The following is a 24,878-nucleotide window of genomic DNA, read 5'->3' as shown; positions in this document are numbered from 1 at the left end:
AGCTTGTTCGTGAACAGACGAACGGGCTGTTCATGGGTTTTTTTCCGTTCGTAATGCTGTCCGTGCCCATGTCTAGCTGAAATGGACCAAAATGGCCATTTTGGGCCCGTTTCAGCCTGGATTGGGAACAGTCTCCAGAGTCTTGGCTTGAAGAGGCAAGGACTCCCTGATAGGTAAGGAGCTAGGGAGTCTGCTGTCCTGGTTCGCTCATCCACAGCTGTGTCCCCCATTCTCCTCTCACATGGGCTGGTGCCTCCCCCCAAATTCTGGCCTCTATGCTCGACGTTGGCAGCATGTGTTGGGGGGAAGCCAGACTCTGCCTTCTAGGCACCAGGCCCTTCCCTGACACAGGGAACTGTGTTCAACAGAACTGCCACTGATGGAGGGCAGCGGGGGATGCTTGCAGCTCATGAGAGGGCTGCATGCAGACTGCCTTGACTGGATTCCCCCCTCCCTCTCCCCCCCACTTCAGGCAGAGCACAGCCATAGATTGTTTTGCCATGTCTCTGGCTCTCTGTACTCTCTACTATGGTGGCCAAGCAACCCATGCACTCGTTTACATGAAGGATCATAGCCCCAAGCAGCAGAGGGAGCATAGCAAGCAGATGCAGTTGAAGAGTACTTCCTGGCTGGATGAGTAAGAGCCATTTGGATGTTCATCACCTCTGTCTTGATGGGGTTTTCAATCCCCTACCCAATGGGGCTATAGACCCTCCTGAGGTGCAGTAGACCTGGCCTCACCATTGCTGCACATGTCTCAGAGCCTTGCTACAAGTGACATTTTACACGTGAAGGATAAAGGATCATTTTTGCAAGTCTTTCTGGGAACTGAAGTTCCTCTCCCCCACCCCTTTTCCTTTTGTTTCTTCCCCTCGCTGCCTGAAGAGATAGAGAAAGCCTGCGGCAACAGCAACTTTTGCAAATCGTTTCTCCAGTCACAAGCCTGCTCTCAATGATCTTTGGGGCAGGCAGCTGCAACTTTCTCAGCTTTCTCCGGAGCATTTCCCCCCCCCCCCCCCGCAAGACGATTTGCAAAAGCTGATGTTGCCGTAGGCTCTCTCTGTCTCTTCAGGCAGCGAGGGGAAGGAACAGAAGGAAAAGGGGTGGGGGAGAGGAACTTCAGTTCCCAGAAAGACTTGAGAAAATGATCCTTTATCCTTCACGTGTAAAATGTCACTTGTAGCAAAGCTCTCAGTTCTTTCTTTAGGCAAGTGGCAATCCAGCAGGGAGAGCAGGGAGCACAGCCATTACAGTTTCCAATAATCATCTCAGACCACATTTCCAGTACAGCAGTGAGTCTGCCTTGCTTACTGAAAAGCAGATTGGCACATTGAGGTGGGGACCAACATCCATGTAAGGCTAGCACTGCCAAGGATAGTGGAGGGGGACTTGTGGAGAGATTCCCAGCCAAAATAAGGGATCTCTGAGGTGCCTCACCCGCTAGGTCAGCCCACTTCCTCTTTTGGCTGTTGGAGGGGAGTCAGACCCTGGACTTTAGCCTCTCTCCCCTGCCCACATGGGGGTCACTCCTGGAGCCCCAGGCATGCTATTCCACTGATACTTGCAAAATATTCTCTGTATGGCCCCATGTGGCTAGAGGAGACATCTGAGTTGCAAGGAGATCTCTAGTCCCTTCTGGTATGTCCCTCTGCAGGAGGTGAATGGTGCCTTGGCTGCCAGCCTGGCCTTTGCCAGAAATGGGGTAAGAGGGCACCCTGTGTCATGTCTGCACCCCTACATCCATGCCATTGTTTTATATGTTCTGGGTGTTGAACCATTGATAATGATTTCATTTTGAAAATGCTCTGCAAGTGCTCTAACCATAACTTTAGTTTCTCCCTCTAGCAGCCTGTGAACACAGCTGTCTTAACTTTTATTTGAAGCCCACAGGAGTGACCTTGTACTGTTGAAATGTTACAGTTTACTCTCATGCATTCCCAGGCTCCTTCCCGCGCAAACCTATGGTCTAGCTGGGATGGGGGGAAATGAGTGGGTATTTAGAATTGTATTTTCCTCACGTCTCTATTCCTATCAAGGAAGTATGTACTGCTGAGATGCTTTCTTGCCTCTGTGGAACAGTATGGAAATATATGTGGAAAGATTGGATTTCTGAATAAAACCATTTAATCAAGAGTTTGGACTTCTTGTTGCAATGGTGCAGGGACCTGTCTACCATATCCTGTCATCCATAGCCTGACACCCTGTCTGCACCTTGGGTGTGCATTCCCTCTGAGCTGAGTAGGACACCTCTCAAGCTTGGTGCCTTTGTTGGAGTGCCGTGCAATTGCGGGGTCTTTGCACCCTGTGCATCTGCTCACTGAGGGGGAGGGTAGTGGCATTGGCAGGCAGCTGGGATCCCTGCTGGGGATTGGATCCACCTTTGCCTACCACTCACAGAGATGTCAATGGCAGTTCTCATGTGACGGATGGATGCTGCCAGAGTTTCCATGGAAACAAGAGAGTGTGCTCTGCTGGTTGTGCCTGGCCTCAGTTTCCCGCTGACATATCTCCCTTCTGAATGTCCTTCGGGATCAGACTAGTGGTGCCAAAGTTAGACAGGCATCTGCACACCCGCACTCCAAGGGGACTAAGAATTGAACTATCCAGTGTATACCCCCTCCTAATATTTAATACTTTCATTTAAAAGAGATAAAATTAGAGACAGACAGATTCTGAAGTCTATATATAAGCAGGAAATTTTATTAATATTTGTAAAAATATTCAACTTTTTAAAATACATCAAATCAGCAACGTATTTTTTAAAAGTTCAAATCTCAGCAATATATTTTTAAAAGTTCAGGTTTTAAAACGTCAGATCTTAGAAGATAAGCAGGGTCAGTCTTGGTTAGTATTTGGATGAGAGAACTCCAACAAAGATCAGGGTTGCAGAGGCGGGCAATGGCAAACAACCTCTGTTAGTCTCTTGCCATGAAAACACCACCAGGAGTCACCATAAGTCAATTACGACATGAGGGTACTCTTCACCACCAGAAAAATTTATACTTGATTCAAGTTTATTGATTGCTTATAGCCAAAGGCAATCTTAACAAATGAAATAACAGAAACATACAAAAATAATAGATTCTGAAGTATTCAGATTAATCCATTACCCATCAGCCATGAGAACTAGTGTTGTACTCAGCATTTACAGTACACATCATACTTTAACATCATTCCAAGCTTTGTTCTTGCTACACTCTCTTCAAATTTTCTATCCATTTCTTCATTCTGGTTTTCTGAGAAGACATTCTTCCAGTCACCTACTATACCTGCAAATGTAGAGTATAGCAACTGTTACACTGAAAGAGAGAAATGCTTCTTCCTCAGATAAATGGTAGTATTATTTCATGGCAAGGGCAGCTTTCCCTTCAAACCCACCCTCACTGGTTTGTTTCCTCTTTTGACTGGATCTTGTTTTATGTGTGTTCTGCAATATAATGTAACACACCCTTCTGATGGGAACCTGTGTTACAATATAACACACCCTTTCTGACATTTTTTCCCAACTTCCTCTTCTCTAGCCTTTGCTGTTTGCTGCTTTATGAATAGCCTCTGCCTCTCAGAGCTTTTTTTTTAATGGAAATATGTACAGCAATATGTGAACCTGGTTTTCTTAATTCCCAGCTTTCATATTTTAAAATAGTGTCTACCTCCTTCCATTGTGGAGATTAAAAGGAAAAGGCAAAATTTGACACTGGAAGGAGCTGGAGACCTACTCTTTTAAAATGAAACCAGGGAATTCAGAGAACCTGGTACACATATTGCTATACTGTTATATTGATATAATGGTAAACAATTGCTGCTTTAAAAAATGAAAAGCACCCATGGGCAGGGGAGGAAACGACTTTTGCAACAGCCAAGCCTCAGAAGAGTCCAGGAGCCTGCCAGCCCACCTGCCATTTTCCTGTTGAGGGGATAGGTTCTGCTGCCAACAATGCTGGCAGTAAGAAGTCTCCAGTGGGGATGATGCTGACATGTTAAGTCCACAACCAGTTTTGTAATGTAAAAGTCTGTGAGTGGAAGTCAGATCTGCCTGACCATTAGCTGTTACTTAGCTAGTTTCCTCTCCCTTGCTCCTATACTTTCTCAAAATACTCCCCAAAGTCTGGGAGACAAATTTTTGTTATTCCCAGAATTTAGGGACAGTTCTGCATCATTTCAGGTATCTCCAAGCTGACCTGAAGCTGCTAATTTTGGCCTTTAGTCAGACACAATCTCACAGACTAATGAACTTCACAATGTTGCTGTGAGGATAAAAATGGAGCAGTGGTGGAACCATGTACTGTGCCCTGAACTTTTGGAAGGAAGGGTTGGATTAAAATGTGGTAGATACAATAAGAGAGAAATCCTAAGCAGGTCTTCTCAAAATTAATTCAATTTTATTCAATGGGGTTTAGTCCCAGGAAAGGGTTCTTAGGCATGCCTAAATCTTTTTAAGGGATCACACCTAGCCTGGATTGCCCACTCAACCTCTTTTATGGCTTTTGGAACTGATTTACATTTGCATGGCCCTCACTCCCTGCACCCTCTCCCTGCTCCCCTCACCACCTATGTATCTTTGGCCTGTTTCTTCATACCCTCCGTACATCTGATGAAGAGAAATGTGGTTCTCCAAAGCTTAAGTTACAAAAAAGTTGGTTAGTCTTAAAGGTGCTACTGGATTCTTTACTATTTTGCAACTACAGACTCAGATAGGACGGAAGTATTGTAGGGAGGGGATCTCAAATGCTTCACTAAAGAGTTAGGGACCATGGACTTCACCACTATGTTACCTTGTATATTATCTATTGCTCAAATACGTACTTCTATACTACCTGTGCTTCATGTTATCTAATGTCAGTCCTAGAACTGATTATGTTCTGTTTCAGCAATTATTCAACTCTGTATTGGATCCTTGCTAATGCTGTGTCTTTGTAAAATCCTATGACATTGTTGTGGAAATGCCCTTGACACTGTATAGAAATGTCCTTGATACTGATTGTACTAATCTCACACTAAGTAATCCGCCTTAAGTCTCAGTGAGAAAGGCGGACTATAAATGACATAAATAAAATAAAATAAATAACACAGCTAACTCCTATGGTAAGGTGCCCTGAGTCAGTGAATGATTTATTATGGACATCAGAGGCTCATTGATGTGACTCTTACAAGACACATCTGAAAAAATGGGCTGTATTCCATGAAAGCTTATGCTAAACACACTTGGATAGTCTTTAAGATTCCTCAAAACTCTGCATTGCTTTTTACTACACAGACTATCCTGGAATTCATTTTATGTCTTTTCTCTGTAATTTTATACCTTAAGTTTGTGTTCATCTGAACACCAGCTACTAAAAGCTAACTTGGGACTCATTAGCAAGCTAAAGTATTAAGAATGGTTGTGTCATAAGGATTTCAATTTCATTAAAAAACTGCCCCAACTTGGGAGTCCAGTAGCAAAAATGTGTATGTTCATCTGATGGGTTCTGTACAGCGACAGATAAAGATGCATTCTAAAGCCTTCTATGCACGACTTCTCTGCATGTAAACTGTATGCATGTGGAGAGGGATTGAGCACAAGTGTACTGGTCCCTCTGCCCACCTCCACATCCTTGCTGGGTCATCTGCAGGGTGCAAATGCATGGAAGTGTCCAAGCATATGCTCCCTCCCCTACTTTTCTAATATCACAATGAGGGAGAGTATGTGTGGGCACTTCTTCCCAGAAAGCACCATGCTCATAAGCTGGCAATCATTGAGAGGTAAGGAGTGGAGCCACTGTGCTTGTGCCTACTCTCCCTCTCCACATGTTCAGTCAATGAACAGAGGTGTCATGTATACAGGTGCTGGTATTTTCTGTTTGCAGTAGAATTATGTGGAGTGGCTGTTCTGAAACTTACTGGTTTAAAATGCTGGATGGTGAGGCATCACATATTTGGATATCCATGCATTCACAACTATACATAAAGAAAACTAACATGTCAAGCAAAAGATTCTAAACGAGTCTTCTATCAGATGTATCTTTAGAATAAGAAGGTCCCCCATCCCATGGGATAATATTCAAACAATGAATCTCTACCTAAAATATGAAATGGGACCATGTATTTTTGCTGCACATGTACATCTGCTCTAATTTATTCAGCTAATAGATTTACTTCATGCTGTAAGATAAGAATAGAGCTATCTCAAATGGACAACAACCTATAGACAGTTGACCAAGCCAATTAAATACATAAGAACTTTACCTTTACGGAAAAGAGACTTGCCCATTTCTCCATGAGTTTCTGAAGCTTCATCTTTCATGGTTTTGAAACTAGTTTTCTCCACAATGAACTGAATCTCTTGTTCACTTACAGAAAAATCAAAGAATTCAGCCATTCTTTTCACTCCCAAAGCTGGATTCTAAACAAAGGAAAACAAACAAGTGCATTGCTATAGAATGAAGTAGCCCTCGCGAAAATCATAAAAGTTCACCTTAGTTCAGAAGACATGTTTATTTGTATTTTAAAACCAAAGCAGTATGTTGCTTTAGGAGCTGTTGAACATGCATACAAATTAGTACTATGTAATTCACAAGGACACATGATGGCATTTTAATGGTGAACAGGCTGAAATTGTTTGAATATTTATGAATAACTGATGCTGATTGAGAGTAAGGCTGAACTAATAGATCCAGAAGCTAAATTTTAAAATAAAGTATTTCTGCTATTTTAAAAGACAATATTTTTGAAGCATGTAAAGCCATCAAGTGGAAATCCTTCTTTAAAACCTGTTAGCATTATTTCTTGGAAAGCATTTCATTAACACACTGTGTCAGAAGCTTTTTAAAAAGCTTACCTCTTTTATTTCCTCATAAGTAATAAACATGACATTTTTGTCATCCAGATACTTGTTCCATTCCATAATATGGTCTAAATAAAGACCCCAAGGCACTACAAGGAAAAAAAGCAGAAAATGTTCATGTAACAAAACTCCAATAAATCTATATTCAAGGATTTCTATACAATCTTATTGAACTTTCCAAAGTAAGGCCTTAGTGTTGGAAGTCATATCCTGCATGCACGAGATCATAGGGCAGTTTCACATCTGTATAAATCATACTTCTGAAGTAAATTGTGCATTGGCAACCAAAGGTCACCCATCAGCACTCATAGAAGAGATAAGCAAATCTCCCTTGCACATTCCATTCAAAGTCTAAAGAGTAGAGATTATTTTGAGTCAGTTGGGATGACTTTGTTGGTAATTTTCTGTTACATCTTAAACTACCCAAGAGGTGGGGGTGGAAGAGAGTGGAGAGAAGGAAGAAGTAAAAAAGAAAGGAACGTCCTGAGAAAGTGTATTCATATCTGTATAAAATTAGAGCAGACACATTTTTCTTCTGCTATGTGCCACTGTTTCTGTATTCATGAAGCTAAGAGAAATGATTATATGAAACAAGCTAGGGTTTCTATATACAGACATCACATCAAATCACAAGCCAATTACAAACTGAGGTTTAGATCCCAGTTACTAAACTTGGAACCTGCTAAAAAATTACAGTTTGTAGGTAAGCTTGCAGTGAGAATCACATTATAAACATGTAATGTGACCTAATGTTACCATGCTGTGGATTTCCTCACTTTCATATGACAAGCAATTATGTTTGATGGGGCCATTAAACAAGGTAACTATGACACTCATTTAGTATGGGGCCATTGCCTGGGATTAAGGATAGCAAAAAGTGGCTTTACATTAGGACTACACATGGACACAGACTGGGGAAAAAAACATGCACCATTGGTCCATGGTGCATCACGTTTCACAGACCACAGACCACGAACTTTTGATGGACCTATCCCTGTTCGTGGACCAGTTCATCAGTTTGTGGTCTGTCACTTCCGAGGCCCCTAGGACCACTTCCTTCACACTCAGAGATGCTAAACTCACAGTAAGTCTTCATCAGGCTCTCCTTCAGCGACCCTCCAAGTTTGGTCAAGGTTGCATTTTGGAGTTCTGAGTTACAGACCCCCAAAGTGGCCACCCTCAGGAAACTTCCAGTGGATAGAATAGGAGTCACAAACACCAATTGACTCACATTGGCTTGCAGCAATTGGCAGAGCCCTAGGCTAGCCCAACACCCCACAATCAAATAAGGATTGAAAGAAAAGATGAAACAGAAGAGTGAGCCCTTAAGGAGCCCAATAAGCTTGCACTCAGAATCTTACTGCAGCTCTGAGACTGAGTTGGGGCAGAGCCCTAGGCTAGCCCCACCACCCCACAAGCAAATAAGAACTGAAATAAAAAATATTAAACAGAAGAGTGACCCCTCAGTCGAGGAAACCCAATAAGCTTGCTCCAAGAGCCTTGCTGCAGCACAAGCCCCAAGCCTCCCTCGCACACAATCCCAAAAAACTCCTGCAACAGGCAGTTCCTCCGTTGGTAACCAGCGGGAAAGTGAAACTGTGGCTCAACGCTGGGTGTTATATATACTGCTTGCTCTCATAGAGAATAATGGGAGCTCTCTGGTTGGCAGCCAGAGCTGCCTATCAAGGTTTTCAGGGCTAAGAATGGTGTGTTCAAAGGCAGCAGAAGGTCTGCAGGTGACTCTCCTACATTGCCTAGGGAATTGATTGCTGGGCACTGGGATGTCTGGTTGCATGGACCAATGGACCGACAGACCAGCCCAAAAGTTTTTGCGTCCGTGAAAAACATGCGTCCCATGACCCATCTGTTCACAACATGCCAAAATTTGACACGGACCCTGGGCTGGCCCATGTCAAATTTTGGTCTGTTTTTTCGGTCCCTGTCCACCTCTAATTAGGACATCAGACACTGAAGTGCACAGACACACACGCACAGGTAATTTTTCAGCTATTTTCCAGGTAAGGAATAGAAAAGCATTATAGAAATATCAGACACTACTACCAGATTTCCTTTAATTTTTAAAATAAAATTATTGCAAATTGCAATACAGTAGACATTCTATGATAACATTAACAATTTAGAACAACATTACTAAGAAGTAACGAGTCCAGTAGCACCTTTAAGACTAACCAACTTAATTGTAGTCTTAAAGGTGCTACTGGACTCTTTACTATTTTGCGACTACAGACTAACATGGCTAACTCCTCTGAATCTATTGCTTAGAAGAAATAGATGCTTTTTCTTATTGCTTCTGTTACTTTTAGGCTAAAAAAAGGAAGCAAACATACCTGTTCCTCTTATAAAGTCTGGGAAGAACTCATCCCAGGTTTTTTGGGTTGGAAACAATTTCATGCCATTTGCAAAATGGAAATAAGAGACAGCTGTATCCTTTGGATTCCGAAACAAAACCAGTATCTTTAAAGCACAAACACACGTATTAAATGAGGAGGGCAAAGTTCAGATCCCAAAGAACAAAAAAGCAATAAATTTAATGTTTTTTAAACAGTATGAATCTATTAATTTGGCAATTTGGCAACAAATTAATTAAATGAGGTTCAGCAACCAGTCCATACAACTGGGCAAAAAAAGTACTTTCATAGTTCATTGGTATAGCACATACTTTGATTACATAAATTAATAGTTTTGGCCCTTCAAATCTCTAGAAGCAATGCTGAGGAAGTCTTCTACTGGAAAACCAAACTGGATGTGATGTAAAAGAGCCATGCTTAGATACAGGTAGCTTATCTGTGTTCTGACATTGATGAAGTTAACTGAGGCTTTAGTTGGTGCTGGAATTTAAATCAGGGAAAGGCATGAGAAGGAAGGGCTACATCTCCCCTCCCCAGGGGTCATTTCGTAGAAAAAGAACTGCAGGAACTCATTAGCATAACTCATTAGCATATGCCACACCCCTTGATTGGGTCAAAATGGCCAGGACTGAGCTTCTGCCAGATGGGGGAGTGTTTCCCCACCTGGCAGTGACCCAATCAGGGCCATTTTGCCCCCAATCCAGGCCAAAACAGGCCCAAAATGGCTCAAAACTGCCATTTTGGGCACATTTTGGCCTGGATCAGGCTCAAAGGGGCCCGGATTGGGTCAGTGCCAGGCAGGGGAGGGGTTACCCACCAGGAAATGACCCAATCCTGGAGGTTTTGGTCCTGATCCCAGCTGAAAAGGGCCCCAAATGGCCAAAATGGCCATTTGGGCCCTGTTTGGGCCCAGATTATGGTCAAAACAGCCTGGAGCAGATCAGTGCTGGGCAGGGGAGGGTTCCCCCACCTGGCACCGACCAGATCCCGGCAGTTCTGGGCACGATCCCGGCAGAAAATGGCCCAAATGGTTGAAAGCAGCCATTTTGGGCCTTTTGGGCCAGGATTGGGGCTGAAAAGGGCTGTATCTGGTCAGAGCTGAGTGGGGGAACCCTCCCCTGCCCAGTACTGACCTGGTCCAGGCTGTTTCAGCCAAGATATGGGCCCAAAAAGGCCCCAAAGTGCCCAAAATGGCCATTTTGGGCACATTTGAGCCTGAATTGGGGCCTAAAAGGCTGGGACCAGGTCAGTGCTGGGTGGGGGAGGCCTCCGCCACCCAGCAGTGACCCAATCAGGGCCACTTTGGCCCCAATCCAGGCTGAAACAGGCCCCAAATGGCCAAAACTGGCAATTTTGGGCACGTTTTAGCAAGGATTGGGGTTGAAACGGCTTCCCCCTCCTGGCACCCACCTGATCTGGGCTGTTTCAGCCCCAATCTGGGCTGAAATGGTCCAACATGGCCAACAATGGCCATTTGGGGCTTGTTTTGGCCCAGATTGGGGCCGAAACAGCCATGACTGCATTGGTGCCGGGTTAAGGAGGCTTCCTCCGCCCAGCACCAACCTAATCCGGGCTGTTTCGGCCCTGATCTAAGCCATTTTGGCCCTTATCCAGGCCGAAACGGGTCAAAAATGGCCGTTTTAGGCCTGTTGCTGCCCGCATCAGGGCCAAAATAGCCAGGACCAGATTGGTACTGAGCGGGTGAAGCTCCCCTTCCCTGGCACCAACCCAATCCAGGCTGTTTTGGCTCCAATTGTGGCCATTTTGGCACCAATTCAGGCCTAAACGGCCCAAAATGCTTTAAAGTCAAATGGGCGGGGCCGCCTGACTTGGGGGAACTACCTTAACAGCATTCCAGTGCATTCCCCTTTGAAATGAGCCCTGCTCCTCCCATTGATTCTTCCCCAGTATTTAAAGCAGCTCCGAAGGGCTGCTTATTAACTTCTATTTTTATAAAACTGCAAGAAATTCTAAACACCTGTCTAAACACAAATTACACCTGTCCTGGATCATGAAACTTTGGAGAGCTGCTGCCAATGCAGGGCCCAACTGTCTCTGTTTTTTCTTTCAGGAGGACTGTCACTCCCTAGCCCATTTCATTGCTTCTGTCTGTGTTATCATCTCACTCCAAACTCTGCTTCTCTCTTCTGCTACATGGGAATATAAGAATAGGATAAGAATGTGTTTGTGCCTAAAGCTTATGAAGACCTGTAAAATTTGCCATGCCACGTTCCAAGAAACAGCCAGTCAGAAAACAGTATTTAAAAAAATTAATTTTGGGCCAATCCATCCACAATCCATTCTTCTCAAATGGGGCTTGCACAGGACAGGAATACTTCCTGAGCCTGTAGGTCATCTTTGCAATAGAACTGAGTGCCAGAAAATCTGAGGGGTCTTTCACATGAAGGATTTCCCACAGTTTGAATGCCAAACTGCAGCATTTTCCCTCTAAGCTTCCTCATGACATCGCATATTAAGTAGAGTACTTACCTTTGTCTTATTTTTAAAAATAGATTTGGGTAGTGTTTGAGGAGCAAGATGCGTTTTTATTCTTCTTCTGGAGGGTAGTTGCTTCATCCTCTTTAAAAACATGGTAAAATGGGAAATTAAAATTTCTTTATGTTAATATTTTCATTTATTTGTTAAAATATTTATAGCCCAGTTTCTGAAGATCTTCAAAGAGGTTCACAAGGAGCTATGAATTAAAATATTTATCACAAAAATAGCCAATATATAATCTAAAATTTTTTACATCGCAGTATTAAAAATTATTTAAAGCTAACATGTTAGAAACAGAAAAGTTTGGCACAGTAAAACAGAGGCAATCAAATTTGTTATCTCAGATTAAAAGTTTTCCTAAACAAAAAATAGATAAAGGTACAAGACAAGATTGCCCATTATCTCCATTGTTGTTCATTTTGATTTTGGAAATTTTGTTGATTCAAATTCGAGAGGACGATACAATCCGTGGCATAAAAATAAAGGAATTTTCCTACAAAGTCAGGGCATTTGCGGATGATGTAATGTTGATAGTGGAAGATTCAATAATAATGGATAAAATAAAGGAATTTGGTGATTTGGCGGGATTTTATGTGAACAAAAAGAAGTCGAAGATATTGTGTAAGAACATGATGAAGCAAAAACAGCAAGAACTAATGGATATAACAGATTGTGAGGTAGCTAATAAAGTGAAATATTTAGGAATTGAGCTGACTGCAAAAAATATAGATTTATTTTAAAATAATTATGAGAAACTGTGGCAACAAATAGAAAGAGATTTGATAAAATGGAATAAATTAAATTTGTCATGGTTGGGAAGAATAGCAGCAGTGAAGATGAATGTGCTACCACGTGTGATGTTTTTGCTGCAAACTATTCCAATTATCCAAGACTTCAAACAATTTGACAAATGGCAAAGAAAAATTTCAGACTTTGTGTGGGCAGGCAGGAAACCCCGAGTGAAAATGAAGGTATTACAAGACTCGAAAGAAAGAGGGGGGCTGCAACTGCCAAACATAAGATTATATTACGAAGCAATTTGTCTGACATGGTTAAAAGATTGGATAACGTTAAAAGACCGTAAACTGCTGACTTTGGAGGGACACAAAAAGTTGTTTGGATGGCATGCCTATTTGTGGTATGATAAAGTTAAAGCGGACTCTATGTTTTTTGCATCACTATATCAGAAGAAGCCTTTTCACAATCTGGAAGAAATATAAGAATTACATGGAAAGTGGTATCCCTTCATGGGTGGTACCATATGAAGTAATAGATCCGAGAACTGTATATAATGAACAACAATGTTTAACTTATAAAGAGATAATGTCGATAGAACATAGAATACCAAAAATAAAGACACAAGAAGAGTTATCTCCTCACTATGGATGGTTTCAATATAGGCAAATTAGGGATCTTTACAACTCGGACTGTCTAAAGGGAGGAATAAGACTAAAAAACTCGGAGTTAGAAGAAGTGATTCTACAAGAAGGCAAAAAAGATATTTCGAAAATATACAAAATACTTTTAAAATGGTATACGGAAGACGAGACAGTCAAAGTCCAGATGGTGAAATGGGCAATAAACCTTCCTAAAGAAATAACAATGGAATCATGGGAATACTTGTGGAAAAATACTTTGAAGATTTCAACTTGTACCAACATTAAAGAGAATGTATACAAAATGATGTATAGGTGGTATTTAACGCCTAAGAAGATTGCGCATGGAAATGCAAATATGCCAGATAAATGCTGGAAATGTAAAAAGCATGAAGGATCATTTTATCATATGTGGTGGACTTGTGAGGTAGCTAAGCAATACTGGGGAGATATAATAGAAATAATTAATGAGGTTTTGCAAACCCAAATAAATAAGAACCCAGAGTTGTTGCTACTGAACTTGGGAATGGAAGAAGTTCCAAGGCAGTACAGAACATTGCTATTTTACATGACTACAGCAGCAAGACTTTTGTATGCGCAGAAATGGAAAGTGCAAGAAATACCAACTATAGAAGATTGGTGGTTGTTGTGGGTTTTCCGGGCTGTATTGCCGTGGTCTTGGCATTGTAGTTCCTGACGTTTCGCCAGCAGCTGTGGCTGGCATCTTCAGAGGTGTAGCACCAAAAGACAGAGATCTCTCAGTGTCACAGTGTGCAAAAGATGTAGGTCATTTGTATCTACTCAGGAGGGTTGGGGTTGAGCTGAGTCATCCTGTAAGAGTTTCCCAGGGTGTGGAATGCTAATGGCGGGAGGCTTCACTGTATCCTGAGGAGGATACTGTATCCTCAGGATACAGTGAAGCCTCCCGCCATTAGCATTCCACACCCTGGGAAACTCTTACAGGATGACTCAGCTCAACCCCACCCCTCCTGAGTAGATACAAATGACCTACATCTTTTCCACACTGTGACACTGAGAGATCTCTGTCTTTTGGTGCTACACCTCTGAAGATGCCAGCCACAGCTGCTGGCGAAACGTCAGGAACTACAATGCCAAGACCACGGCAATACAGCCCGGAAAACCCACAACAACCATTGTTCTCTGGCCGTGAAAGCCTTCGACAATATATAGAAGATTGGATTTACAAATTGCTGTACATGGCTGAGATGGACAAAATGACAAGAAAACTTAAAGATCTTGATCCAGGAGAATAGATTGCAGACTGGGAGAAATTGAAACAATATCTAGAAAAAAAATGGGATGTGAAAGGAAGATTGTGGCAGTTTGAGAATTATTAATATGTGACTTTATAAAGGGGAGAGAGAAGTAACTTTACCATTAATGGGGAAACTTAGCTATTAATTAATCTAAGCTAATATTAGTAATAAGGAGATTGTATTAAAAAATAGATAGTTTAAACAGTGAAATGTAGATTGATATATTAGAAAATTGGAGATATAGAAGAATTTGAACATGCTTAGAATAAGTGATATAACATATATAGGATTTAGAAAAATTATGGTTAAGAGTAATTTGAGTAATAAGAGGGGTTTGGGGTTGGAAAGCTGTTGGAAGTCAGTAAGGAGGGGGGAAAGGGTGGGGCTGATATAATTTAGATAAGACGGGGAATTTGTGTATTGAATAACATTGTATGTACTCACCAATAAATTTTTTTTTAAAAAAAAGTTTTCCTAAACAAGGAAGTCTTCACAAGTTCTTGGAAACTGAACTAAGATGGTGTCAAAATGACATTTCCACTATGAATGTAACCCCATGCAAGTTAGCTTCCTCAGTACCGTTGCACACTTATTCCATATATTTCTTGCCCTAGCTACAAACAGGATTACATAGATTGATTCAACAACACTAATGTAAAACAGTGGTTCCTAACATGACGAGGCCATTAAAGAACTTGAAGAGCATCCTCTGCAGTCTGTGCAAGCCGACTTCCTCTTTCTCACTACTGCTGAACCGGGCTCATTGTGCCTAATTTTATTGTTTCCAATTTACCTTCCTACATGAATAGAGGCTGGGATGGCCATTCCCAGTGCACCACTGTGCCAACCATCAGCAAAGCCTACACCGCCACCAGCAATGGCAGTGAACAGTTTACATCTAGCTGTTCTGCAGTGTGGGGTTGCCAAGTCTTTTTTGCCAATTGCATAACAGATAGTTGTTGGACCAGCACAGTTGTGTCTAGTGTTTGCCCACCCTCTGTATGGGCAAAATCAACAATTGTCCATACATATGCATTCTCTGTTGTGGACCCTATCTTATGGAATGGCCAGCCTGACAACGTTACAAAGGCTTCCACTCCCCTGGCTTTCCACAAACTATGCAAAACTATGAAAAATCAATGAGGGCTTTTTTTTTTACACAGGTAAGTCAGCCCCTTCCCGGCCGAACATGCAGCAGCTAGGGTGAGGGCTGCTTTTGCTGCCACGGAAGAAGGGAAGGCAGTTTCCCTTCTCCCAGGCATATGGGTATCAGGGGAGGGTAGAGCTAAAGGCATATAAGCCTGCTCCGCCCTCCTCCCCATCACAGAGATGCTGGGTTGCTTGGATGAGTCAGACATTTTTGCTTAGTTTAGCTGAGCTTCTGTCCGACTCCTGAGTTGCCCAGCAGTGTGCAGAGCTCTGCAAGTCTTCGTCGAGGGCTTTCCCCACAGTGGCAGCAGCATTGGGAATAGAGGTTTTCCCCTGCAGGCCCGGCGTTTTGGGCACTTCTCTTCTGGGCCGTGTCTTTTCGCACTGTTTTTTCGGCGGCATGGCACCAGTTTGAGGGAATCATTGGGTGGTTTAGGGCTGCGCAGTTTGGCGCAGTTAGTAACAGCGGCTGGTGTGTTCACACTAGAGGGGCTTGCCTTTTATAACTGTGGCAGCTTTACCTCAAGTGCCCATGTGTGGGCATTAGAGGGGCTGGCCTGGACAAACGTGGCTGTTTTTCCTCAGGTGATGAGGCGGCTGCAGCACTTTTAAAAGAGCTTTTCAGGCTTCAGTTAAGCGCCCTGCCCCCCCCTTTCTGCTATTTGTATTATTCATAGTTGCCTATTATTCATCATTGCCTTTGTCTCCCTCCCCCCCCCGCCTCCTTGGGCTAGGAAGGGGTGGCTGTGGAGCCAATTAATTTGGACGGCCATTTTACAGGATGGCAGTTTGGCAGCCATTTTAGGCAGTTGGTGGCCATTTTAGGATGCTCCTTTCTATTAGGCCTGTATGGAAGTGGCCATTTTGATTGGGGCCTCCACCTAAGGGTAATGCTCCCCCTCCTTTTGTTACTGCTGTAGCCTAGTGGTTAGGAGTGGGGGTTGCAAAACAGTGAGACTGTTTGCATGTAGTAATCGTAATCGTAATCGTAATCGTAATCGTAATCGTAATCGTAATCGTAATCGTAATCGTAATCGTAATCGTAATCGTAATCGTAATCGTAATCGTAATCGTAATCGTAATCGTAATCGTAATCGTAATCGTAATCGTAATCGTAATCGTAATCGTAATCGTAATAGTAAAGGAAAATCCTTCTGCTGATATAGCTCTATCTGCTGCCGTAGCCCGGCAGGTGGGTTCCAGTGTTTCATTCATTAGCCATGCCTAAAGGAAAAGGTCCATCTAAAGGCAAGCAACCCGCCAAGTGGGCACCTCCAAAGAGGCCCATGCCTGTGTTGTCCTCATCTGAGGATGAAGGTGTGGATTTGGAAAGACAGGAGATATTGCTGAGGCTTGCAGCTTTAGAGCAGGCAAGGAATGGCACCACGGCAATAGCTAGATAGCCAAAACAGGCTAGGCCTGCTGGGGCTGTGTCTATGGCTACATTTCAGTGGGAAGTGCAGTGTTTATCTGTTTTGGAAGGGACATCTGGAGTGTCAGCAGGAGAGAGGTCTGGTGTACAGGCAGTGAGTGGTAAGCTTGGTGTGCAGGATGGTGCAGAGGAGCGAGGATGGGCTGCTGAGCCTGCACCTACGATGGTAGCTGTGGGCATGCCAGAAGGGGATGGTAAGTCAGCATTGCCTACTCAGGCTGGCCCTTGGTCTTGGTGGCCTTGGGGTCAGCCGTCTAGCTTACTGCCCTCAGCAACACTGCACACGCCGTATAATTCGGTTGCTTCTGCGCCACAGGCACCATTCACACCTGGTGCCATGGCACAGGGTCAGGGAAAGTTGGGTCCATGGTCTGCTTGGAATCAGTCTTCACAGCCTCACTCAAGCCAGTCCACTGCCTGGGGTCAGTATCTTGCAACCCCTGGGACTGGCACCATGCCTTATGTTTCACCTTATGGTGCAGTCCCATTTAGGGCTCTTCCATTTGGGGACACAGCCATACCTTTAGGTGATCACTTAACCTCCAACACAAGGGAGAAAATATTAAAAGGGGAGTACGTGGATGTTTTTGGCCTCCTATTTAGAGAATTGGAGAAAAAGGAGAAGGAGGACCTTGATGATAGGGAAAAGGAGCGCTTGAAGAGCAGGAAACTAGATCACACTTGGGCAAATTGGTTACCGGGCATGTTGATCTACGTGGGAGTGATAGCCAGGGTGCAGCCTTGGAGGACTGCATCTTTAATTCAGTATATTGATATTATCTATAGAGGGTACTTGGACTTCTCAGGCTCTGCATGGTTGCAGTATGACAAGGAATTTCGTATGCAAGCTGCCTTTAACCCCAACCTCCCGTGGGATCAGGTTCACCAGCAGCTTTGGCTGCAGGTTATGTCCCTCACTAGGCCAAATATGGGTGACCAATCAGACAGCAGCCACTTAGTGCAACGTTAACAAGCTGATCAGAGCCCCCGCCCTCACGTGGGGCAGACGGTTCAACCCTGCTTGCTATGTTGGGGAGTACAACTCCCAGAAATCATGCTCCAGAAAGGCCTGTGGTTTTAAACATCAGTGCCTTATCTGTGGTGGCCCCCACCCCTTTGCGGCCTGCCCGCGTCAGCTGAGGAAATGGAGAAAGAGGGGGGGAGGGGAGGCAGTGCCCATTCTTCTGGAAAAGGGTCCCAGCCCCATGAGGCTGAGGGCCCTTAGGCACCTTTTAACTGGTTACCTAAAGCGTCATGATGCTCATTATTTGTTAGAGGGTTTTGCCATAGGTTTTAGAATGCCATTTCAGGGCCCTCGGACCCCCTTTACGTCGGCTAATTTATGCTCCGTTGTTGGCATGCTGGATGTTGTACATTCTAAGATAGCCAAGGAGTGTAAGGAGGGGCACATTTTAGGGCCTTTTAGTACCCCACCTCTTCCAAACTTTAGTCTCCCCTTTGGGTGTGGTGCCAAAGAAGGTGGTCGGTGAGTTCTGCCTCATTCACCACCTTTCTTATCCCAGGGGTGGGTCAGTGAATGATGGCATTCCTGACTATTGGTGTTCAGTTCATTATACATCATTTGACGAAGCAGTCAAAGTTGTTAGGCAGTGCGGGGTTGGGGCAGAAATGGCCAAATGCAACATTAAGTCTGCATTTTGCCTCTTGCCTGTTCATCCCAGAGATTTTGAGCTCCTAGGATTTTCTTTTGAAGGCCAGTACTGCATTGATAGGGCTCACCCTATGGGATGTTCTATTTCAAGTGTGGCTTTTGAACGATTTAGTACCTTTCTGGAGTGGGCCTTGAGGTCTCGGCTTTCATACTGAGACACCGCCCATTATGTAGACGAATTTCTTTTTGTGGGTCCTCCAGGCTTGGCCCAGTGTGTCCACCTTTTAGCTGGCTTTATTGGCCTGGCTGAGGAACTTGGGGTCCCTTTAGCTCACAAAAAAACTGAGGGCCCATCATTGGTATTTACCTTTTAGGGCATAGAATTAGATACAGTGCATCAGACCTCATGTCTGCCGCCCCAGAAGCTAGAGGAGCTGCAGGCTTGAGTGGCTTACTTCCTGGGAAGCCGTAAGGTCTCCTTGTTAGAGCTCCAGCAACTAGTTGGACACTTTTACATTGCATGTAGGGTTGTGGCACCTGGTCAGGCGTTTTTATGACATCTTTATGATGCCATGGGTAGCATTAGGTTACCCTACCACAGGCTGTTGATTAGCGGAGCTATGAGGGCCAATCTGATTGTCTGGCAGGAGTATAATGGCATTACATTCTGGAGGGAGTGCCTCCTGTTGGAGGCAGAGTTGCAGGTGTCCTCAAATGCGTCTGGGTCCACAGGTTTTGGGGTGTTTTTCCAGGGGCACTGGTGTGCTGAGTGGTGGCCTGACTTCTGGATTAATCTTGGGCTCACTTCAGAACTGACCTTTTGGGAGCTGTTTCCCATATTAGTGGTGGTCTATTTGTGGGGGGCCGAACTGGTGGACCATACTGTCCATTTCTAGTGTGATAACCGGGCAGTGGTGTGCATCCTTCGCTCCCTTTCATCTAGATCTCCTTGGGATATGAGGCTGGTTAGGGCATTCACACTTCAGTATTTGAGGCTAAATATTTTGTTTTTGGCAAGGCACATTCCAGGTGATAATAATGGTGTGGCAGATGCTCTGTCTCACTTGCAGATGGAACAGTTTTGGCAGCTTGCCCTGGAGGCCGACTTACAGCCGGCTCAGATGCCCCAGGAGCTGCAGAGCCTTGGATGGTAGAGGTGCAAAGGGCCATGCCATTGGCTATTGTCCCTAGTACCTGGCAGTCTTACAGCCGGGCAGTGCATCAATTTTCAGGCTTTAGGCAAGATGCCAGACTGCCGCAGTTATAGCCCATACAAGTGAAGCACCTTATGTGATTTTGCATCAAGCAGAAAGGTAAGGGGCTGGTGGTTAAGTCCATAAGAAGCCAGCTGGTGTCTCTTGCTTTTGATAGCAAGGCCAGGGGAATTGAGGACACCACTGGGGATTTTAGGTTGAAAAAATGCTTGAGGGTTGGTCACATGAAAGGGGAACATGGGCTGATGTTAGGCAACCCATTTCTCCTTCTGTACTCCGAGGCCTTTCCCTTGTGTGGAAGAAGGTGTGTCGTTCAGATTTCGAGGTGGCATTATTCCATGTGGCCACTCTCACGGCATTTTGGGGGGCTTTGCGGGTTAGTGAATTGGTGGCCCAATCCCTTAGGGATAGGTCAGGTCATGCCCTTGTGGTGCAAGACCTCAAATCCATGGACAATATGGTTACCCTTAGGATCCGGCAGTCTAAAACCAACCAGATGGGTAAGGGGGCTGTGTTTCATTTTAGTGCCTGTTCCGAGTTGGGATTATGTCCTGTGAGCACACTGAAGCACTATGTGGAGTTGAGAGGGGAAGGTGAGGGTTTACTTTTCCGTCATGTGGCCAGCACCCCTCTTACCAAGTATCAGTTCTGGGCAGTTACAGGCAAGGCTCTTGCTAGACTAGGTTTGGCGGGCGTTAAATTTGGCACCCATTCCTTCAGGATTGGGGCTGCTTCAACAGCGGCAGCCATGGGCTTTCTTGGGCCTGCCATCCAGAAGGTAGGGCATTGGTGGTCCTCTGCGTACAATGCTTATGTGTGACCCCTAACGTCTTTGTAATTTGTTGGTTCTTTTCTTTCTTCTAGTGCTGTGTATTGCTGAGAGAGGCTTCAGATCCTCATCTGCGGGCACAGTATGATCTTTCAGGCAGCCCACCAAGCCAGGAGGACTCCGATCGGGTCTCAGCTTGGCCTTAGTGGTCAAGTGGCAGGGCCATAGAAGCCTTTGTTGGCCTGGGTTGCTGCCACTCCTCTTTGAGGGGAGAACCGGTTCACCACCTCACATCTTGGTCATTCATCTAGGTGGTAGTGATCTTGGCTTGGTTAAGGGCAAGGTCCTGTCTTTGCAGGCCTGGAAGGACTTCCTCTTGCTAGGCAAGTTCTGGCCTGAGGTGCTGATCGTGTGGTCAGTGATGCTTCCATGCCGGGTATGGTGGGAAGCATTACATCCTGCTAAGATGGAGCAGGCTAGGCACAAGGCCAACAGAGCCCTTGAGAAAGCTCTCACGGAGGGGCTCGGGATTTACTTCCCATACCCCATGATTCAGGCCAAGTGTGCCAACCTCTACAGGGGTGATGGGTACACCTCTCGGGGGCAGGCAACAACATATTCTTGAATGATCTACGGCAAGGGCCACCTGTGGGGTGCAAGGGTCTAAGCAGAGGCTTGATCCTTGGCATTGGCAGGTTAGGACGGCAAAATGAGTTATGTTGTAATCAATAAAGTGGCCCAATTTTAATCCCAAGCTTTGTGTCTGCCTTTCTTTTCGACTAGGGGGGCAATAATACTTTACTGAAATGAAATGGTTCAGAAAGATGCTTTTCTAAAGAGACTGTGAATGATACTACTATACTCTGTCTGTTGTTGTAAGTATGCTTCTACTGTGTAATTAAATGCTTGTGCTTTGTTTCAGGTTGTTTCAGCTCTGATTCAGTTTTCTTCTTGTTTTCAGATTTCTGCAGTCCAAACTCTATTTCATTGTTTTATTGGATGTCCCATGTTGTTGATTGTATATGACTTACACTATGTAATCCGCTTTGAGTGTCAGTGAGAATGGCGGACTACAACTAACATAAATAAATAGATAAAAACAAAGGTCTCCTGCTTAAGTGGATGGCACTTCAGCTTTCACAAGAAAGAGCAAGAGTCCAGTATTACCTATAAGACTAACAAAATTAGTGGTAGGGTATGAGCATTTGTGAGCCACAGCTTACTTCTTCAGATACAGCAAGAAAGGAGGTTGTGATACTGTGCTCAGGAAGCAGTCTTCCGAACTGCATCCAGCACTGTCCTTGAATGTGCCCTAACCCTCATGAGCAATTTTCAGGTGGTATAGAAATTCTATCAGTGGTATTCATGATTAATATCCCAGTCTATTATCTAAATATTTTGGATAGCCCTTGGGCCAATCAACTAAAACAAGTTCTAATATATTTCTTCAATTACTGACCTCAAACTTTTCTGGATCTCCAAATTCAAGATATGGAAATAATGATAGTTCACTCTCCCTTTGCCGTGTTCTCCTCTTTTTCCTTTCTTCGTCATCATATTTTCCAGATACAGCTTCCAACTCAACTAAAATCTGACCAACCCAATTAGTACCTGAAGCAATGCAGAAACTATTGTTAGAAAATACAAAAAGTGACTCATCAGATATTCAGCCATAGCAGACTCAAAACTGAGGTCCACAGCACATTATTTAGAGTTTTGATTATGTGCATATGGGATGAACACCATTCTAATGTAGTGAGCACTAGATACTTATTACCAGAAGGCTTCAAAAGATTGTATTTGCAATTAAGTATATTTTTAGTTTAGAAAGTTTAGTTGCATTTGAAACTGTCAACTGTATCTTTGCCATTGTGTTCTATATATGTGAAAGAATGCTTATTGTTTGGCTAATAGGCCCAGGCCCATAACACATGAATTATTTTGTAATTTGTTCCCTGCAGTAATTTGTAAGCACCCCCAGGTTTACAGAAACATCTACCCAGTTCCCAAGTGGCTCGGTAGCAGGCTGGAAGCCAGTGCAGATGACACAAAATCAGTAGTAAATGCTTCTTGGAACCCTGGATCCTGCATTATGGATAGTATAATATTCTGCGCCAGCTGAAGCTTCTGAATGGTCTTCCAGAGGAAACCCACATGGACTGCATTACAAGCGTCCAATCTAGACATTACCAGGGCAGGTATAACATCAGTGACCTTACTTTGTATTTGATTGCAATACTTGTGAAACCTTAATTTAAATCATAGCAAGCTATCATCCTTTATAACCCATATAGTAATGAAAATACATAGAATGGACTTTACTTTCCTTATACTTATTCAGTTTTTATGCTGTTATGGTTTTAAAGAGAGTTCATGCAATGTGTCACAATTAAGTTTTTTTTTCTCCCTAGTCATATCCATTGGAACTTTGATATAAATGATAAATGAACTTTTGCATGCATGCCCTCTTACTCAAACAAACACAGAGAACAAAGTATTCCTTGTAAGACAGAGCTACTCACCAGTTTTGGGGTATCCCACTAAAATCACATCATCGCTCCTGGCCTCAAAGGTGTCAAGTATTTTCAGTGTTTCTGGGCAACAAATCATAGTAGGGTACATCACCTCATTGTGCAAAAACATCTTATCTGAAGGACTAATATCTTTACTTTCTGCCAACGACTTATCAAGAAGTTCACACATTCCTGCCTGAGCCATGGCTGTGCTCTTTCCAAGTATGAAATCTTGGCTGTCTTGGTGAAACAGGCAAATATAATTACAGAGCAATCATCTGAGGTGGCGGAAAAATGATCTGCAATCCTAACAAATACAGCTTGTGTTACTGATTAACTGAGCCACTGAATTAGATTTGGGAAAAGTAAATCTAGCTTTTCTTTCTCTTTACACAGATTCTAATATCTCTGTCCAATGGAGAGGTAACTTTATTCACTTTATTAGCTAGGCTTTATTAGTCAAGAAGTTTCAGAATAAATATTTGGAGTTTTTTAAGAAGAGCCTAAAAGAAAAAAATGTTTCTTGAAATATGTCTAGTGTTCCAAAATTTCTCAAAAACATAAATAGAGAAGACCTTTCTTGTTTCATTTTGATCCCTGAGGGTTCATGGATAAACTTAAACAGTGTGTTTTTTTAAACATCTGGAACTCTAAATTACAGTCAAGTACTTGCAGTTCTGAGACCACAACAGTTTCAAGAAACTCATTATATGCAAACTTGTGACTTTTAGAGATAGATTATGGATTTTTAAATAGACACAGACTCTCTGCTTTCTTTTAATTTTTGCCATTCAAAGTGTCACAATATGATGAGCCTGAAGTGGGTTCTCCCAATATATCTATTTTTTCCTATAAATCAGATTATCATAATATCAACTAAATTAAGTACTGTAGATAATAAATAAACATAGTGGATCAAAGCAAACCAAACTGAAAAAAATTCTGCATCATAGGTTATGTAGATTGATAGTAGTCAGCATTAATAGGAGTCAGTAATGGTTAGAAAACATCAGATGGGAACTACTTGGCAACTGACAGGGCCTAAGTGCACATTACATTGCTTCTGGATCCATCCTGGCTTGACTCCAGGTCCTGTTAGAAAAGATGGTGTTACAACTTTTTGTTCAGTTCCCTGTGAGTTTTGAAACTTAATTCTCAAGTGCAAGGTATTGGAAATACAATGTCTTGTGTACAGAGAAGGCAGAAGACACAGAATACCTGGAGGGGGCAGCAGGTCTGACAAATAGATAGCAGAATGAGATCTTTCTTCCTCTCTTCTGTCCTTCTTGCATGTCTCGAGATTGGTATTCTTAGGCTACTTCCTGCTTCTTCCCGGAAGTCCCTCTCTGCCAGTTAAGTGAGGGAGTTAGTATCTATTCTGTTTCTCTGCTTTCTATGAAAGTTGTAGTTTCTGAATAAACTCTCTTCATTCACTTCCTTAATCAGACTCAAGATCATTCCTAAGATAGACCAGAGCCTATATTGTAGCAGAGGATGGTTTGTGGATTAATCTCTGATTAAAATAATAAGACTCACCAGAGGCTCCCTTCACAAGCTGTGTGTGAAAGAGAACAAAGGGACAAAATGGCGGCCTATAGCATTCAGCAAGTTGTAGTGATAGAAAGGCTGAATGAAAGAAACTATGTAATCTGGAAAGCCCGCTTGCACACCCATCTCATGGAACAAGGAGTTTTGGATGCAATTAAGGATCCAAGACTGGCAAATGAGGAATGTGAAAAGCAAAGAAAATGAGACAAACACAGCCACAAAGCCAAAGGGATAGTGTTCAAAGGTTTGGAGGACTGGAATATTTTGCGGGTGATTCATATAGATAAAGCTGAAAATATC

At 43.4% G+C, this 24,878-nt stretch overlaps 1 protein-coding gene across 1 annotated transcript; it reads right to left on the bottom strand.

The window, feature by feature from the left end:
• Window positions 1-2,678: 2,678 nt before the first annotated feature.
• Window positions 2,679-23,336, bottom strand: LOC129326094 (sulfotransferase 6B1-like). Its single transcript, XM_054974221.1, has 7 exons — window positions 23,040-23,336; window positions 21,977-22,128; window positions 11,680-11,769; window positions 9,169-9,295; window positions 6,815-6,909; window positions 6,223-6,379; window positions 2,679-3,269 (listed from the first exon to the last, which is right to left on the bottom strand). The coding sequence occupies exons 1-7, from the start codon at window positions 23,233-23,235 to the stop codon at window positions 3,139-3,141; spliced, it is 948 nt and encodes a 315-aa protein (XP_054830196.1). The 5' UTR covers window positions 23,236-23,336; the 3' UTR covers window positions 2,679-3,138.
• Window positions 23,337-24,878: the final 1,542 nt, after the last annotated feature.

The sequence above is a fragment of the Eublepharis macularius genome, chromosome 1, assembly GCF_028583425.1.
Source record: "Eublepharis macularius isolate TG4126 chromosome 1, MPM_Emac_v1.0, whole genome shotgun sequence".
Lineage (NCBI taxonomy): Eukaryota > Metazoa > Chordata > Lepidosauria > Squamata > Eublepharidae > Eublepharis > Eublepharis macularius.
Note: the sequence above shows the minus strand (reverse complement) of the source record. Positions and strands in the feature narration are given on the sequence as shown.